This window comes from Hyperoodon ampullatus, assembly GCF_949752795.1.
Source record: "Hyperoodon ampullatus genome assembly, chromosome: 7".
NCBI lineage: Eukaryota > Metazoa > Chordata > Mammalia > Artiodactyla > Ziphiidae > Hyperoodon > Hyperoodon ampullatus.
The window spans coordinates 63,941,470-63,961,395 of record NC_136920.1 but is presented as its reverse complement, the minus strand read 5'-3'; the positions used below and the strand labels follow the sequence as shown (position 1 = coordinate 63,961,395).

The 19,926-nt window shown below is 43.1% G+C and overlaps 1 protein-coding gene across 1 annotated transcript in view; it reads left to right on the top strand.

Moving 5' to 3' along the window:
* Window positions 1-8,184: 8,184 nt before the first annotated feature.
* Window positions 8,185-19,926, top strand: part of TRIM66 (tripartite motif containing 66) — a gene marked incomplete at its 3' end in the record, with an annotated part of 46,089 nt that continues 34,347 nt past the window's right edge. Inside the window, 1 exon segment of the mRNA XM_079709172.1 lies at window positions 8,185-8,534. Within this exon segment, the coding sequence (XP_079565298.1) occupies window positions 8,309-8,534 (226 nt within the window). The 5' untranslated portion in view covers window positions 8,185-8,308.

Genomic DNA, 19,926 nt, shown 5'->3' with positions numbered 1-19,926 from the left:
GTGCCCACCCGATGTCTCTTCCTGCTCCCTTTAAAGTCTTTCTAGATGTCTCTACCACCCTCCGGGACCTTCTCGCCCACACTACTGAGTGGGCTCAAGGTCTTCCTTTCTCCTTTGCCCTTGTGCCATCGTCCCAGTCGTCCTCAGTTGGAACCTGAGTTCAGGGACCTCTACGCCTGGTCGCTTTAGGGTTCTTTATTTTCCAGACCCTGTAAATTTTCTACCCACCACATTTTAATTTTCACTGCAACCTACTTGGCGTGCCCGTGACCCCCTCCTCTCCTGGACCAGAGAACCTCTGCTCAATCTGGACCCTATGCAAGGGTCTTCTCTTGTAATACTTCTCTGATCCATTCAGCCATAGTTGCTCACCTCCCCGCACTGTGCCACCTCAAAATCTAGTACAGAGCTCTTATGTAATTGTTGATCCACATTTGTCTTTCCTACTAGACCAAATTTCTTAAAGGCTGGAGGATTACTTTCTTTTAACATGGACTCCTAGCTCCTGGCATGTAGTACATGTTCAACAAATGATCATTAAGTGAATGAATGCTCCTACCCTCACCTCCCTTTCTAAACTAAAGTGCACGAGACGTCCTTTCCGTCTTAAGTCTCAACCAGTGTTCAAGATCACATTCCCTCAGTTACTCAGTGTGTGTTTGGGTGTATTTTCTGTGCCTTGTTCCCTTCAGCTAAAATACATTTTAGCTAAAATATCCTAAATTCTCCCTGTTTCTATTTATTACCCTTGCTCTTTCCTTTTCAGCCAAGCTCCCCAAAAGAATAGTCAACAAATCCTGTCCATTTGCTAGCTTCCCATTCATTGTTTAATCCACTGCAGTCTAGCTCTCAGCCCCATTATTTCAATGAAATTGCTCTTACCGAGGTCATCAATTAACCAAACACCGAACTGAATGTATTCTTCCTCATACCACTTATTCTTTGTTGTACTTTACCCATTTGACTTCTTTTTCTAACTAATCTCTTGCCTTCCTCCTGTCTTTCTGGCTACTTCTCTGTCTTCCTTTCAGGTTCTTCTAAATTTGTCCACCATTTAAGTGTTGGTGTTCTTCAGTCTTCTGTCCTTGCCTCTCTTAACTTTTCATAGTACACAGTGTTCTTGGGTGAACTCATCTTGGGTGGCTTCAATTCACATCTCTGTTGCTGAGCTCCAGACTCATATATTCACTTAATTTCTGGTTAGTATTCCTTGGCCATTCTAAGACATCCTAGATAGCCATATCCAAATACTTTGATCTTCCCAGTTCTCTGGTGTCTTCTTTATTCTATAGCTTGATGAGCAGCCTTGTCCACCCAGATAGTGATGTCAGGGAGACTTGAAAATTGTCCCAAGCATTCTTTTCCTCTAATACGCTGTCACCGTGTCCTTTTTTCTATACCTATCTCTCAAATCTGCTTTCTCCTTTTTAGCCCTCGTGCAATGGCCTTCATTAAGGCCCTCATCTTCTGTCTTATCTGGAGTTCGGCACCCTCCTGTGATCACCCTGCCTGTATTCTAACCCTCCTCCAATCCGTCCATCCTTCACACCTCTGTCAGTTTGATCTTCCTAAAACATGACTGTCATCCTTTCACTTACTTGATCAAGAAGTCTGATAGCTCCCTATTACCAACAGAATACAGCCCACTTGCCTTTCCAAACTAACCTCGGCTTCTTCCCTGCACAAACTTTCTACTGCAGCCAAACTTGGTACATCCCTTCTACCTTTTTTCCTGTGCTAGTGCCATTTCTCATGCCTGGAGTACTCATCTTCTTTCTGACCAGATGTCCTGAAGCTTCCTCAACCTTTAAACCCTACCTTACATTCTGCTTCTTCCCAGAACCCACAGTGAGAATAACCAAATACACCTTGCAGCTTACAAAATGTGTCTGCCTGAGAGGTCAACTCTACTAGCCCCATTTTATGAATGAGAGAGTTGAGGCACAGAAGGTTGACTGACTTGCCAGAGGCTATAGAGCTGCTAAGATATAGAGCCTGGGCCTAGCCTTTAGTCTTTTTTCTCCAAATCTCCTGCTTTTACCTTAGCAACTCCTCCCTCTCTGACCTCACAGCATTATGGGCTTCATCACTCCTTCAGTCCTTAATCACATACTGTCTGTTACCAGCAGAAAGAGAGGCCTTGAGAGTTGGAGGCAAGGCCTAGGAAGAGATCGTCCTCTATTTGACATCAAAACTGGCCAGTAAGTGCACAAGTGATGAGCTGAGCTACCTAGAAGCTACCCTGGGGAAGATGGTCTGTGAATGGAGGTAAGCTGGGCAGAGTTTTGGGAATGAAAGGTTACCTTCAGGTGTCTAGTAAATAGGGACTGAAGTAAGGACCAAGACTTCCCAGGGCATGGAGGTAGAGCCTGGTTGATGGGACACTGCTTCTGGATAGTTTTGTCAGGTTCCTTGGTTACAGAGGGGCTACATCCTATCCTTCGGGCCATCTGAATGGAAGGCCTCCCTGAGCGGACTAGCACTCTATGTTGGGTTCTGTGCTCACCTAACATTCTCCTCATTGGTGGTTTGATCTCCAGGGTAGGGGGAGTGCCCTGGACAGTTGTCTGGTTTTGGTTTTCTAGCCAGCTCCCTCTTCTTCCCAAGGAAATCATGTAGCTTTAACATAAGGCTCCTGTGGGGTTTGTCAGTGTGGGTCAGCCAGCTCTGAGAGAGCAAACAAAGCTGAATTCTGTATACAAAGTTAAATAGCAGCCAGACATGAGGCGCTCGGTGATCCGTCCCTCCTCACCAGGCACACGGGGCGTGATGGTGGACATGACCCGTAAGAGGCCTCTTTCTCTGTGGCATCTCTTCTGAAGTAAAGCATGGCCTTGTGACATCTCAGACATCTGGGCTCCCCTAGAGGGTCAGGGCCTCAGAAAATGCCTGTGAAATGAGCAGAAGGGAGAGGATGCCAGGCAGGGAGAGGATACCAGCCTGGTGAGGCAGGTATATGCAGTGCTGAGCTTTTTGCTTCCCTCAGCCCTCTCTCCAGGTGGCCTTGTAAACATACTGCCACCCTGAAGAGGGCCCTGGTGGTCCTTCTCTCTTCCTCGCCTCTCTGGGTGCCTGATTTCATCAGCAGTCCTTCGGACAGCAACAACAGCATGGGTGCATCCAGCCTTGTTTTCTTGCTCTCTACCTTTAGACTTGGACATTTGGAAATATTGTGTTGCTTTCCTTTTTCAAGTAGAAGATTGTTAATTTAAGATGGGAAGAGTCAGGATGTCTTTTCTAAGTGAGAATTTGAGAAAAACTCAGAAATCCAAATTTACTTCAGAAAGAATTTTAAAACTTATATGTAATAGAAAAGACAGTAAAACATGAAAGAAAATTTTGAAAAAACGTAAGTGTAAACATCTCAAATTATAATACCTTACAGTGCTGTTTTCATGTCTGAATATTACCTTTTAGTTTTTATTTACATCTAGACATAGCTATCTGCAAAGCTGATGATCATAGTATGCAAATCCTTTTGTATTCTGCTTTTTATTTAATACTATTACATTTTTTCTGTATCACTACCCAGTATCCATGATTATTATTTTTAACAGCTGAAGAGTAATTTATCTTCAGCACATACTATAATTTACCAAGGCATTTTCTCATGTATTTTGTTTCCTTGTTCTCATTGTGTTCTTTGCTATTGGAGAAAATGATGCAGTGAACAATTGTGTATATGTGGCTTTTTTCTTTTTCTGTTGAATAACTTGTCTAGGATAAATTCCCAGAAGTGGGATTGCTGTATTATAGGGTATAAACATTTTTATGATTCATTTTATGTTGCTATATGTATATATATATATATATTTTTTTTTTTCCAAATGGATTGTACCTATACCAATTTATGCACCAGCAGCATGTATAGTTTCCAATTTAAACTACACCAGGTTCAGAGTTTTTGTTTGTTTTGTTTAGTTTTATCAGTAGTTTTTGATATATGGCAATATGGCATTTAGGGGAAAATTCATAGGACCACACAGGTTTTCTTCATTACAAAGTAAAAATAAATATAACTCGAGGACTAGGAGTCCTTCCTTTCTGTGCTGGATAGCTTTTCAAAAGTCTCATTATACTACGTGGCAAATGCTTTCCTAACAGCTTTGTTGGAAGCTAGGATGGAAAACCCCACTGCCATTAAACTCAGAATAGCAGAATGTGAAGGGAGGAATGCCAGGATCTTTGAGGGCAGTTCATCCAATAGCACAACAAATTCAACTGCTCCTCAGTTTTAATTTAATTTTAGATGATAAAATTCATGGAAAGAACACAAAAATTTTGGTTCATTTCCTACCTCTGTTTTCACTAGCTGAATGATTTTGAACAAGTAGCATATTCTCTTTGAGTCTTAGTTTTCTTGTCTGTATAGTGAAAAAATACTGAGATTCATTTGTTCATTTTAGAAATATTTATGGAGTGTGTGCTATGTTCAGGCACTATATATAGATGCCAGGCAAAGAGGGGAAGGTACCATGGTGAACAAGAAAGACAAAGTCCTGCCCTAGGACTGTGTCTAAAACAGACAGTGAACAAGTAAACAAACAAATAAATAATATATCACATTCAACACAGTCTAGCATTAGAGTAGGTGCTCGCTCATTACTTGGTGTTTCTCCCTCCCATTTTTTCCCATAAAATGTGTACTATTTTGATGATAATTTGTTCTGTACTACCCATGCAAACAATCTTTGAAATTCTAACTCCCAGTGTGGCATGCAATGACCTGCTCTGTTATTCCTTGCAAGGTTACAGAAACCCAGTTAATGTCTCCCTTCTCTCACATCTGGGTGTGGGATATTAAAGGAGGTGGTTTGTAAGCAAGGTAATATAGGTGAGGTTTCCTGTGCGTCCTTCCAGTCTTTCACCTGATGTTTCATTTAGTTCAGGTCTCTTCATGACTGAAAGCAGAGCTGATTGCTGGTATATTTTGTTTGACTCACGCTGTTTTCTTATGTTTTTAAAATTTTAATTGGTTGCCAACGTTTAAAAATTTAAATAAAAATCCAGATTTCTGGTGTTTTGAAAAAACTAAGACTTGGCAACACCAAACCCATACTCTTTATATGGCTGGCCCCTGGAGGCATTTGAATTGGCTACTCGTGGCTTAAGTACATTCTGCCAAACTATCCCCTTCACTTTCCCAGGTCAGGGGAGATAGGAAGGAGAGGGAAGAGCTAAGTTATGGTGAGGAGGAAGGGGATAAAAAAGAGATCATTTGACCTTCCCCTGTTCTCCTCAAGTCAGAGACCCATTGCTGTGCCTTTAATTTAACCTTTACCCTGATAGAGTTAATTCAATTGCTCTTCTAAGACAGAAATGAAATACTTATTTCTTTATATTCTTACCCTGGGTAGTGCCCACTGGTTTGGAAAGCTATGCCACCCCCCCCAAATGCCCAGAATTGTTTTTCAGAGTCTAGTGCAGCAGTTCTCAAAGTGTGGTCTAAAGGCCCATCAGGGGTCCCTGAGACCCTTTCAGGGGTTCCACAAGGTCAAAACAATTTTCATAGTAATACTAAGATGTTATTTGCCCTTTTCACTGGGTTGACATTTGCACTGAGGGTGCCAAAGCCAAAGCCAAAGACAAGTCAGTGTGTTCTTCACTGCCAGGCATTTGCTTGTAAAGAAAAGAAAAGAAAAAGAGCCAGTTTCACTGAAGAATGTCCACTTTTATTAAATTTCAATTCTTGAATACAAGTCTTTTTAATATTCTATGTGAAGAAATTAGAAGTATGCAAAAAGCGCCTCTGCTACTTATCAAAGTGAGGAACTGCACTTGTGCTACTATTTGAGTTGCACGCTGCGCTAGCCTTATTATTATTATTATTATTGTAGAACAATAGTTTTATTTGAAAGAACAACTGACAGACAAACTGTGATTATTCAGGCTTGGGAATTTGGCAGATATTTTCTCAAAGAATGAAGTGAGCCTGTCACTTCAAGGAAGAAAACTGACAGTATTTGTTGCCAATGATAAAATTTGAGTTTGCAAGCAAAAATTAGAATTCAGGTAAAGTTATAGCTGCCTGCATGAGTTTGACAACTTCATAATAGTTACAGAATTTTCTGATGCAATTAGAGGTGATATTAAAGAGTGTGATTTTTTTCTATAATGAAACATGGCAATATTTGGAGCATCTGTGTAAATCATTGAACCAATATTTTCCAAATCAACAGTGCTTGATGTTATAAAAATTATGCCTGGGTAAAAGAGCAGTTCAAAGTGTAAGACAGACCAGTGGATGTTAATATAACAGAGTAAGAAAAGTTCACTGATGTAGTTTCAGATTCCACATTACAACTAACCTTTAAGAAACTACCGCTTGTTAAATTTTGCAGTAGTATCAAAGAATATCCACAATTATCTGATAAGGCTACTAAAATACGCCTATCTTTTCCAACTGTATAGCTGTGTGAGGCTGGATTTTCTTCATATACTGTAAACAAAACAGCATGTAACAGATTGACTGCAGAAGCAGGTATGGAAAGCCAGCTTCTTCTATTAAGTCTTCTGTTAAGCCAGACATTAATGAAATTTCCAAAAAGGGAAAAACAATGTCACTCTTCTCACTAAATTTATTATTTGAAAGTAGTTAATTTTTCCTGAAAAGTATGTTATTCATGTTGACTTGTAATAGGTTTATTGTTTTTTAATGAATTAATATTTTAAAATTATCTCAGTTTTAATTTATAATATGGTAAATGGCAGTAGATATAACCACATAAAATCTCTTTGGGGTGCTCAATAATTAAAATATGTAAAGCAGTTCTAAGACTAAAAGGTCTGATATTCTCAAAGTCTAATGAAATAAACTCAGCCACATTTAAACCTTCTAAGAGAGATTGCCCTCACGTTGCCTACTATGGCTGCTGTCTGGGAAAAAACTGCCCTTAGAGCCTCAGAATGAATTAGAGGGGAAAGCCCCCCCATTACTTTATTTAGTGGCATCTTGCTGGGTGGTCTCCCCCAACCCCGTCGTCCTTTGTCCTTAATGGGCTTGGCTCTGAAAGACTGTGGATTGAAGTGAAAGTTCTCTCAAATTTGCATAATTACAGAGCTCCGGATTTGAATTAAATGATCTTTGGTTTTTTTCTTAAATAAGTACAAATATAAAACTAGGTGCACTATTTCTGCTCTTATACAATTACAAAACCTAATACAGTTTATAAATTATAAAAAACCAAAACAATCAAATTAACAATGTTAATTTCATTTGCAGATGATGTGTTGCTAAACGAAACTGTCACTACAGCTTAAGTGTGGTGCACCCTGTTGTGGCTAAGTTTAGCAAACTTGTGCCACAGTGATGGTGCCCCACTTTCCCCACCACCTTTGTCTATTCCAAGTACTGTGAAACATTCATCATTGTGTGCCATTATCTCATTTTAGCTTCATGTGGCAGGAGGGCATCATTTACATATTGTCTGCTCCTTTCTCTTCTCATTAGCCTGAGACAAAGTAATACTGCTTGGTAAGAACTAGATGCTAACTCTTAACACTGCCTCTAAAATCTCATCATGATGAATATATAGATGATCCAGAATATTTATACTTTAAAAACTCATCAGAATGAAACACTAATTTAAAAATGTTGGTGGAGAGAGCTCCTGAGGACATGTGTGTGGACCTCAGCTTGAGAAACATTTCAGTTAAGAGTATGGAGTCTGAAATCAGACTGACCTGGATTTGAATTTGCATTTGAATTCTGCTGTTTACTGTCTGTCTTTGTGCAATTACCCAACCTCTCTGAACCTCAGTTTCCTCATCCTGTCTCTGATGGTTTTATTTAATTTTTTTAAATATCATAATCCCTATCTCCAAGGGTAATTGTGAGGATGGAGATAAAGTATATAAAGCACCTGGCATAAACCTGGCATTTAATAAATTTCCTTCTCTTTCCCAAAATGAACTCTTGGATCAAGCTTGTCCACTAATAAAGAGGGGCACAGGTAGATCTGGGACACTTGAAGGCAAACAAATGCTGTAATAAACACACAACCTAGCAGACCCCTCCAGGCTTTGTTTTCCACAGCAGAGATGCTGGACTGTCTTTTGGGCCCAAGTGAGAGGCTGAGTCTGTGCCCTGTTGTAGGGCATGAGCCTCCAGTTCTGGAGAGGGACATAGCCTGGCCTTCTGAGGCCTTGGTCTCTGAGTCCTTTCTGGCCTGTCCAGGAATATCTGTCTCCCCAAAGAAGCAGATCACTCTGCTTTGTGCTTCACTTACAGGGAGTGGAGCTTGCTCGCTCTACACACTGCTTCACGCTTGAGGGTATTAATGGAAAAGCCCCGGTTCTGGGCACGTGCATGGGTATGGATATAGGTGTGAGCTTTATGGGGCGACCACTAATTGACCAGAAACACAAAAGTGGACAGATAGAGGCGGTACTGATCTGCTCATTATGCCAGCAGGACGTGCAAGATATAGGTGCCTGGCTCCTACCCTGTCAGCATTTGCTCTGTAAGGACTGCTTCCAGGGCTTGATCCAGGAGCTAGGGCAGGTTGCTGGGGTTCATGGGACTGTCCCAGATGGTAAGTACAAAAACACCACAGGTTCACCTCCTTCTATATAACAGGTCTCTTCCCATTTCATAGGTACTGAAGTTCAGGTGTAGAAAGAATCAGAATGTAAGAGCCCAAGGGATACTTGTTGCTGAAAGCAACTCTTTGGGGAATCTGTGAGACAAAGCAAATCCTCTTGATGTTTAATATATGTTTTGTAAGCTGGGATTTTTCATGTTTGGGATTTCCTTAAATTGGTGGCAGGCTAAGAAACCTGGGAAGGTTTTGATTCAAGGTTTGGCTGACTCCTCAGAAGGAGAGGGCATGTCCTGACCCACTGAACTTCCAAGTCAGGGGGAGAATGGCTGGGCTCCTAGCGTCAGTCAGGAACAGATTTTGAACAGACTTGCACTGTCTAATGAACCATTCACCATCTAAGCTGCTCCCTCCTCCAGCAGGGAGGAGCTTCTGTCTTTCTTCTGAACGTCAGGTTTCCTAGGAAACAATCTCATTGAGAACTGTGAAGTCCTTGGAGACAAGAGCCAAGTCCCTTCGTTTCAGTATTCTAGCACAGGGCATGTAACAGAGATGCAGTGAGTGTCTGCTGAATGAACTCGTGGGATGAAAAAGCCAAATAAGTTGACAGCATTTAGAAACATCATCATTGTTTGTTTTGTTGTCTGCGGTTTTTTCAAAGTGATTTGTAGCACAAGTTTAGGCTATCTTTGAGGCATTATAGCATTGCAGTTGTCTTTAGATCTGAATTTCGAGGCCTCTAAACCCTTGGGCAAGCTACCTAAGCTCTCTGAGTCTCTGTTGAGAGTTCAGAGTACAGAAAAGGTATTGTATACTTTGATTTTTTAAATTAATACATGATTTTTAAACTTACTACTTAGACTTAGTTCTTCCTTAAGCTTTTAATTTTAACTTACAAATCTTGTTCTATTTATAAATATAGAAAATTTAACAATCACTTTTAAGGGGGCTTTCATTAATATTTAAACATATTTACAGTTAATATTTGCTTTTATAAACTAAATTTTTAAAAATAATTCAATTGTCCAGCAAATAAGCATTCTAAATTACTTAAAGAACTCTTGGAAATACAGTAAGTTAAATGTATAAATAAGGTGAATCTTAAATATGTCTTAAAAAGTTCCAGCACTGTTGGGTTATTATCCAGAATATGTAAAGAACTCTTACAACTCAAGAATAAAAACAAACAAACAACCCAATTAAAAACTGGGCAAAGAACTTGGAATAGACATTTCTCCAAACAAGATATCCAAACGCCCAGCAAGCACATGAAAAAATGTTTACTATCACTGATATTTAGGGAAATACAAATCAAAACCATAATGAGATACCACCTCACATCTGTTAGGATGGCTAGTATTAAAAAAAAGAACAGAAAATAAGTGTTTGTGAGGATGTGGAGAAATTGGAATCCTGTGCACTGTTGGTGGGAATATAAAATGGTGCAGACTCCATGGAGAACAGTAAAGTGATTCCTCAAAAAATTTAAATATAGAATTACCAGCAGTTCCACTTCTGGATATATACCCAAAGTAATTAAAAGCAGGGACTAGAAGAGATATTTTTATGCCTGTGTTCATAGCAGCCTTATTTGCAATAGCCAAAAGGTGGAAGGAACCTAAGAGTCCATGGACAGATGAATGGATAAATAATTGTGGTATACACATATAATGGAATATTATTCATCCTTAATAAGGAAGGAAATTCTGACACATGCTACAACATGAATGACCTTTGAGAACAGTATGTTAAATGAAATAAGCCAGTCATAAAAAGACAAATACTCTGTGATTCTACTTACATGAGGTACCTAAAGTAGCCAGATTTATATAGATAGAAAGTAGAACGGTGGTTGCCAAGGGGTGGGAGAAGGAGGGAATGGGGAGTTGTTTAATGATATAGTTTCAGTTTTGCCTTTTTTTAAATTTTTCTATTGGAGTATAGTTGATTTACAGTGTTGTTAGTTTCAAGTTTTTCCCATTTTTTAATCAGGTTTTTGTTGTTGTTGAGTTCTTTATGTATTCTCAATACTAGACCCTTATCAGATAAATGATTTGCAAATATTTTCTCTCATTCCATGGGTTGCCTTTTGTTTTGTTGATAGTGTCCTGTTAACATAGTGAAAAGTTTTAAATCTTAAAGAAGTCCAACGTACCTATTTTTTCCAAAAGCCTGTGTTTTTGGTGTCATATCCAGGAAATTATTGCCAAATCCATTGTCATAAAGCTTTTCCCCTATGTTTTCTTGTAAGAGTTTTATAGTTTGGACTCTTATGTTTAGGTCTTTGATCTCATTTAAGATTTTTTTTTTAATGTTTTAAAATTTTGTTTATTTATTTATTTTTGGCTATGTTGGATCTTCGTTTCTGTGCGTGGGCTTTCTCTAGTTGCGGCAAGTGGGGGCCACTCTTCATCGTGGTGCGTGGGCCTCTCACTGTCGCGGCCTCTCTTGTCGTGGAGCACAAGCTCCAGACGCGCAGGTTCAGTAGTTGTGGCGCACAGGCCTAGTTGCTCCGCGGCATGTGGGATCTTCCTAGACCAGGGCTCGAACCCATGTCCCCTGCATTGGCAGGCAGATTCTCAACCACTGCACCACCAGGGGAGCCCCTCACTTAAGATTTTTAACGTGAACTAGGGACTTCCCTGGTGGTCCAGTGGGTAAGACTCGGTGCTCCCAATGCAGGGGGCCCAGGTTCGATCCCTGGTCTGGGAACTAGATCCCACATGTATGCCGCAACTAAGATCTGGTGCAGCCTAAACAAATAAATAAACAAATAAAATACATTTAAAAAAACACAACAGAATGCCTTGAAAAAATAAAAGAGTTTTAACATGAACTAATTATGCATGTTTCAAGGATATGTTTGACTCTAAAGTCAGAAAACTAAATTCATACTAGTGACAATTATTAGAATCATAGTGTTTGTTGCCAGGTTATTCTAAGTGCGAGGGAGAATGAAAACATAAGCTTTGGTGTCAGTATATCTGGGCATCTGAGTGTGAGTCCTAATCTACCTGCCACTTAATACAGTAGTTGTATAGCTTGGTAAGTTTTCCTCCCTGTAAAATGGGGACGATGATAGTAGTAATTAACTTATAGGATTGTTGTGAAGATTAAATGAGAAATACACATAAAACGTTCTGTACTGTGCCTAGGATATAGTAAGAGACCAAGAAATGTGAAAAAATACCATTGTTTAGAACTTGTGAAACTGAAGTGGAAAAAAATCTGTTAGATGCAAACATGCTTGACTTGGAACCAGAGAGGCAATTTCTTGAATATGTGGCATCTTACCTTATTTAGTATGTCCTGCGGTCTGGCCAGGCTATTGTTACCTTCCATATTTGCATTTGTGGATCAGAGTGGAATAAGCTTCCTCTGCTACTTGGAGGTTTTAGGATTCTATGCTGTGTGGTATTTGTTGGTTTGTATGTCTATCTCCTTCACAGGTAGTTATTGACTTTTATGTACCAGGCCCTATGGCATTTAAGGTGCAGAGATGAAAAGACAGGGCCCTTGCCTTCAAGGAACTCATATTCTATTGAAGGGCAGATAACTAAACAGATGATAATAATACAGTGTGGTAAGAATGTGAAGAGAAGACTGTTTAAAGTTTAGGCAAAGGAGCAATACCTCTGGGAGATTCTCCATGCACAAGGACTGGTGGATATCAGTTGCTCACTGAATGTTTTCTGAAGGACTGAAAGAATGGCACTCAAATGAGCTGACTGATGAAAAGCAGAGATGTCACCTATCTCTGGCAAGTCCAGTGAGATACCCAATACCTGAACTTAGATTCCTGTGGTAATTTGAGAAGCCATGCTTTGGGAGTTTGGTTCTTTGGAAAAAGCTTTTAGCACTGCCACTTTATCCAGCAGAGTAGGAGTATAGACTTGCTAAAAGACTTATCCTATTTCTGCCAATCTGGGGCTTTCAAAAGTTAAATATGGGAATAGGTAGAGGGTTGGCAGGGGAGATGGATAGAGGCTGAAGAATTAAATAGGTCCTTAGCATCAATGCCTCCAGCCAGTTGTGGCCACATTACATGGGGATGAGTCCATTTCCATAAATCTATTCCTGCTGGTTGCTGGGCAGAACTGAGAAGTTGCTGAGTTGAATGGAAGAGGGGCTGTGCCTGGGCTCAGTGTCTGTCCAGCTGGTTTTCAACTCTGATCCCTCAGTGGAGCCTCTCCAGGCCTGCATGTTTGCAGTGGGGCTCAGCACTGGGGGAGGGAGTGAGGTGGGCATCTCATTCAACTGGGCTGTGCCTTTCATCTCTACAATGCCACAGCCCAACATAGAACCTGCATTCCATTAATGCAGCCACAGGCTAACTGAGATTCTCCCCAGCAACTCCATCACACTAGGAAGTAGGTCTGCATCAGGTCTTAGGCTCTGAGGGGACCAGCTGGACCAGGTCTTTGAAAGCTGATGATGGGGACCAAAGCAAAGGCAGTAGTATGCTGAGCACACAATGTCTTAGCTGTGCTGTGGGATGACTGGAGTGGAAGGCTCCAGAAAGGCTGGATATTGGAAACAGATCTACTCAGCCAATGAGAATATCTTCTTGGGACTGTTTGCTTTTAAGCCTATTTGAAAATGGTCCCAAGTCAAATTCTACGTGGAAAGTTGGCCATTGAGTCCCCAAGTGATACTTTAAATAAGTGTAGCAAGCTCTGAAGGAAGCTGGCATGCCTGAAACTGTTTACTATGTGCTGGATCTGTCTTCAAAATTCTCAGGGCTCCTATGGTTTTATGTGTTGTTTTAGGGGAGGAAGGCCATTACTTGAATATTTCCTTCCCCATGTGAATAAAAGGAACATTATTCTTTCTCTTCAAATCTACTAAAAGACATATCCTGGATGGGAGACCTTGATTCTGAAGTTCAGATTCCAGAATCTCTTTGTTTAGTATCTTAATTTTCCCAATTTCAGTGTGGATGATGCAGTCTACATATGGGCAGAGCCCTGGTCTGGAAGTCATGGGCCCTGGAGCTCGGTCTGGACTCTAGCACTAACTGACTGGGTGATCCTGGGTATTCTCTGGGACTGGACTTGAAGAGCTCTAAGAACACAAAATAACCACCATAGCCTCCTGCTTCCTGAAGCTAGTGATGGGTAACAGCATATCCCTTGAAAACTACAAATGCTGAAAGAGGGAGCAATCTCTGTTCCTCAGCGGGCAGGCCTTGGGGCTTTGGGAAGATCCAAAGAGAGGGACCTGATGCAAGATGCTACAACCTCAGAGTCAGAGAGGGAAGTGATACGTATCTTAATGAGCAGCTCAGCTGGAGGGGCTCTAATGGCCTGGGGTGAGAGTGGGAGGCAGAGGGGATGAGATCTCAGCACCAGGAGCTTGGCAGGCGAGGTGACTGCTATTTGCTCACTCCAGGTGATGAACAGTGTGTGCAACTATTGTGGGATCTGTTGTGGGCAGTGACCCAAGTTTCCCAGGTGGAGGGCAGGTTGCTGAGCTGGGCTGAGCTGGGTGTGCAGCAGGTGCAGAAGCTGGAGCTCCAGAGCCCTATCAGCAGGATGGTTTTTTAGTTCATGAACAGTTTCCCCACCTTAATTGGCTCTCTAGGGCCCTGGGAGTAGCACTGGTACCTCAGAACCGTTACTGGGAGAGCAATTCCCCTGGTGATGGGAAGGAGGCAGGCAGTGTTTTGGGGGATGTGCTTGCTGCTGCTGGCACTACTTGGAAAGCTATAGCTAGGGAGGGAGTTCAAGGTAGATGTGATTGATGGACAGGGTCTTGGAGCCAAATTTCCTTTCCAAACAGAAGGGTCTTGACCAATTTAGGCTATTCAGTAGACAGTGGGGAGCCACTGAAAGTTTTGGGTCAGTGGAATATAATCAAATCTGTATTTTTGAAGTCATTCTGACTTCCTGAGAAGAATGAATGGAGGAGACAAGACTGGATGCAGTAAGACCTGCTAGGAAGCTACTGTAGTTGTCCAGGCCACTGGTTCCTGATTACTGGTCCTTGAACCAGTGCTGGTCTGGATGCCTAAGAATTATTTGGGAAACTTGCTAAAAATATAGATTCCTGGTCCCGTACCCACACCCAAGAGATTTGGATTTGGTAGATTTGGGATTTCTAACAAACGCAACAGATTTGTGAATCATTGGTCCAGCAAGGCAGAATGAGGCCTGATCCTTTTAAGAAGGTATGGATGCCAGAGAACGTAGGATACAGGTACGATAAGATTTGGCAACTGCCCTCTTCCTCCTCCCGTTACCTATCTCTGTTCATGGCAGCCCATCCATGTGACCCTTTTTCCTTCACATACCACCACTCCCCTCAGCATCCTACTTTGGTCATGTCCTCTTGGTTCTCTTTGAAACAACTCTTCTGTCCCTTTTTTTCCCATTTCTACCCTCATTCAGGATCCCATTAATCCTTAAGTGGACAAGCCTCCTCCCTGCCCCCCACCCCCACCCCCAATCTCCAGTCCATCAAGATAGTCATAAAGCCAGAACCCTTTTTGGGTGGCCTTTGCTTTTAGGATAAATGTCAAGCCTCTTGGCTTAGCATCCAGGGCTCTTCAGGCACTTACTCTACTGCCAGTCTTTCCAGGTTCATTCCCTGTCACTTCCCCTCTGTGCTCTTGAAATTTGCCTGTACTCTGGGCTTTAGCAATTATCCTGGACTCGTAGTTTTGCCCCATCCTAATATCTTTCCTCTAACGTGACCCTGTTTTTCCTCCCTCTTTCTCTCCCAGCTTGTGTGTAACTGTATCTCCCTGGGGGGAGGGGTAGAGTTAGCTGCCGAGGGACACCTCTCAGGACCTTTGTGCATTATAAATGTGTGTCTTCTCCATCTGAAGTCCTAATCCTCCGCTGTGACGGACAATTGGTCACTATGGCAACTGAGTGTGACATCACAGGATAAGGACTTCAGGTGAAGTGGCAGGAGCAGGTGAGTGTGTGGGAGACAGACTTTAATGTCTGTCGAAGCCCCCTCACCCCCACCCTCCTTCAGTGCCGGGGGCATGGAGGGCTATCTCGGGCTCCTGCTGATTTTTAAAATGCTGTGGTGAGAGTGTGTGCCTGGCATCTGCGTGCTGCAGTAGTGTGGGGCTGACAGAGTGTGTCAAGTTGAGCTCTGGCTGTGCAGGCACCGCTGCTGCGTGAGCCTGTTATTCCATTCTGGATTGCTATTTTGATACCCAGATTGCATCATTCTTCCTACGTATAAACAGGGGGTCCCCAGGGCCCTGCAGCTACTCACTTCTCTACCAACACTGTTGTTGTGATGAGCTCTATTTAAATGAGCTGCCGGATCGGGGCAGGTTCCAGCCACACATGAGCACTGTCATTTTGGGGAACATGGAGGGCTGAAGGATTTTTGGATCGAGTCCTAAAAGGCTGAGAGTGATGGCCTCCTGAGCTATGCAGAGAGCGACAGAGCTAGTTCCTGAAAGTTGAAAATCTCGTTTTCTTCCTTCTGAGCTTCTGTTCCAAGGCACCCAGAGGATTAGGAAGGAGATGCAGCTAGGAAGAGAGTCGCCTCTTTGAGGTCTCCCTCTTGCTGTTCAGTTTGGGAAAAATACTGCAGAGCCTTCGAGATAAACAGGAACAGGAGGAGTCAACCAAGCCCTTTCTTGCAGAAGCGTCTCAGGTGAGCTGGAGAAATGCAGCCCCGGCTGAGGATGCATCAGGGACAGGAGGAGAGGACCCAGGCTGCTCCCCCTTCCCCACCCCGCACCCAGCTCCCTGAGGCTTAGGCCCTGCGGCCCAGCTGGCTGCAGAGTGCAGGGTGGGTGTTCCTGGGCACTTGGTAAGCACCATCCTCTGGGACCTGTGGTGGTCTCACCTGTCGCTCTTCTGACTTCTCCCCCAGGTGTTGCTCTAATCACAGGGCAGCAGGCCCCACAGGTAAGCCTGTTGGCAGCCAGGGGCAGGAGCAGAATCACCTTAGGATCGAAATCTGTCTTTCTAGCAGGGTCTGGGCATCTGGGGAGTGGGTGCAACGTGTTTCTCAAAGGTGGTGCTGCTCTGAGCTATGGGCTAGAGGAAGGCTTCGGGGGCTTGTGTGGTGGGGGCCTTAGCTGATGCCCAGTACCCTGGGGCTGCCTTGGGTGGGAGGGCAGGAATGGTTAGTGAGGATGGCCAGCCTGCCAGAGAATATAACTGGAGTGGTTTTTCTCCTTGCATAATGTCTGATAGAGGCATACCCCTGACGGAGGTAATCAGGGACTACTCAGTGGTTCAGGGTGCCACCTGTGATTTACAAGGATCTGTGTTTTTTAGCTATGTCCCTCCCTCTTTCTGGGCCTCTGTGTCACCATCTTTATGATGAGGGAACTGGGTAGATGAACAGTGGAAAAAGCTAGGTCTGGAAGCTGGGTTTGTCCAGCTTTGGTTCTACAGGTGAGAGCGGGCAGTGGAGCATCAGTCTCCTCCAGATTATACCACTGCTCTATTGGAGTCAGAGCTTGGGCCCCAGCGGCAAAGTTTCACCGAGCCCTGGACAAGAGCTCTAGAATGAAGGGCCTTTTAACCCTCAGAGGGTTGCTTAGCACTGAGCTCGGGCTTACGTGCATGTGTCCCGACCTGGTGGGCTGAGCTGACCCATGCTAGTTTTCTGAGACCTCCTTGGGACTTCTCTCCCACCCCAGCCCCATGCCCAGGTTGCCTTGGCACTGTCGTTCATGTCTGAGGGTGGACTACCTAGTCTTGGCCCACCTCCCTTGCTGCCTCACTACGTCCTGGGCTCAGCACACTCTCTAGGCCCCAGCAGCAGTCGTTGTAGCGCCAAACCTCAGGCTGCACCCTAAGCCCACTCATGGGTCCTTCAGTGAAGCTGGGAGTTAGGGGACGCAAAAGGTGTCCTCCAATTCCCCACCAACCCCCAGGGTACCTAGGTATCAGGACACCCTTCTGTCTGTTGGGCATCTGCCCTTTTCTCTTCTCTGCCAGAGGGGAAATACATGACGGCTGCATTCGGAGTCTTCCTTAACTTGTTGGAGCCTCTTTAAAACTGGGTGAGCTTGCCTTTCTCAGCTGCATGATACAGGGGGCAGATCTATCCGGCTCAGCCACAGGGGAAAGGGGTTCTCTCTCTTTGGCACTGGTCCTCAAACTTGGTTGTACATTGTAGTCACCTGGGGAATTCTTTTTTTTTTTTTAATAAATTTATTTATGTATTTATTTATGGTTGCGTTGGGTCCTCATTGCTGGGCGTGGGCTTTCTCTAGTGGCAGCGAACAGGTACGGGGGCCCCTCATTGCGGTGGCTTCTCTTGTAAAGCCCGGGCTCTAGGCGTGCGGGCTCAGCAGCTGCAGCGCATGGGCTCAGCCGCTCCGCAGCATGTGGGGTACTCCCGGGCCAGGGCCCGAACCCGTGTCCCCTGCACTGGCAGGTGGACTCTCAACCACTGCACCACCAGGGAGTCCCCTCACCTGGGGAATTTTTAAAAATACTGATGCCTGGCTCCTACCTCCTGAAACTCTGATTTAATTGATATGGGATGTGGACTGGACATTAGGATGTTTAAAAGTACCTCATATGATTCAAATATGTAACAAAGTTTGAGAACCACTGATATGTAGAATGAAACTGCCCCCAGATTTATTTTTTCTAGGCAGAAAAACTCTGCTTCATTTGCCTTTTCTCGAAGATCATATTTCTTAAAACTTTAAGCATAGCTGGGGCTGGCTTCCAGCTCCTTCTCGCTTCCAAGTTCAAAGCTGGGTCCAGGTCATCATTAGAGTCTGATCATTATTATGGAATATTTTACTTAAAATCAAATCATTTAGTTAATTAAAATAAAATTATCTTGTTTATTTACACTTGAATTAGAGAGGAGTATAGCATAGTGGACAGGGCTGAGTTTTAGAGGTGGACAGACTTGGTTGGGCTCCAATTATAGTTCTGCCTCTGCTTTCTATGATCTTTGGTAGGTGACAACTTCTTGGAGCCTCAGTCTATCCAACTATGAAATGGGGACAATGCCTACCTCTAAGAGATGGTTTGACGATTATATAAGACATGTAAAGTGCCTAATATAGGGAGTGGTGGTAAAAGAATAATTTGTCCCATACCTCCCAGGGACCAGAAGTGCTCACTTTTGTGACAGATGGATTGAACATCTTCAGTTTTCAGAGAACCTCTGGTGCCTGTGTGTTCTTCATTCTGGAAGCAGAAGCCCACCCCCTTTGGGGATGGTTGTGTGGCCCCTGGGCCCTGATCCTGCATTTCTCAGAATTGATGTTCCTCTGTATGAAATATAAGCTCAATGCTGTTGCTTGAATAATTCAAGTAGAAAGAAAAAAGCAATATATCTAAATAATATTTTATGTAATATGTGATTTAAATATGTATTAAAAACTAAATTAATGTTAAATATTGTAAGTTGATGTTTGGCCATTTTATATATATCCACAGCCCTAAGAGTTCATGTATTCTAATTGTCTAAAAAAACTTTGTTTTGGTATCCTCATTGAAAAATGGGGAATCCTCTTTATAAAAACAAAGAGCTCAAGGTTGACACAGCTCGATGGGGGTTAGGGACCTTCTGAGGGAAGATAAGAATTTCTGGGCAAAAGTTGTGACACAAAGAGAGCCCATGTCCTCTGTGTCCACTTTGGTCCCCACAGTCGCCCTGGTACCTGTGTGTATCACCGCCACGGTTCTCCAGCCCTGCTGTCTGCTACAGCAGCCCCTGTTCAGACTGGAGGAGGTCTTAGATCCAGGCCTCCCTCAGCCACAAGCCTGTCCCTGACTTGCTGACAAGGGTGGCTGTCTGTCCCTTCCCATCTTGCCCAGGGGAATATTTCTGAAGCCTGGTTGCAGTAGGCAGAGGAGGAGGGTTGGATAATCCTTACTTCCCTTCTATTCCCATTCCCCTCATTTAAGGATGTAGAAAGTACAGTTCAGAGAAAAGGGGTCGCTTACCTAAGGTTGCACAGTTAGTGACAGTCCTGGGCCTGGAACCCACATCTCCCAGTTCACAGCCTTTCCCAAGCCCCACACCTCTGCTCTGGATCAGACCTGATTCCTTTATTTTCCTGGGCTGGTTTTTTCCACCACCCCGAAAACCTCCAAATGGCTTTTGACTACTTTCATTGTCTGTGAGCGCAAGGAACACACTTGGAATACTCAAACCCACAAGAAACATAAAAATCATGCAATATCTTTTAGCATCAATTGTGGATTATTTTTGTATGTAGACATATGAACAGATAGTTAAAATGCAATGTGATATTTGTTTTACTAGAAGGATGTTCAGGATGCTGTGGGAACCCTGAAGAGGGAATAATTAACTCTTCCTAAGGGAAATCAACCCTGCTTCTCAAAGGTGGAACATTTGAACAAGTTTGGAAGGATGAATAGGAGTTTATCTGAAAAGGAGTGGGGCAGCAAGAAAGAGTATTTTAGGG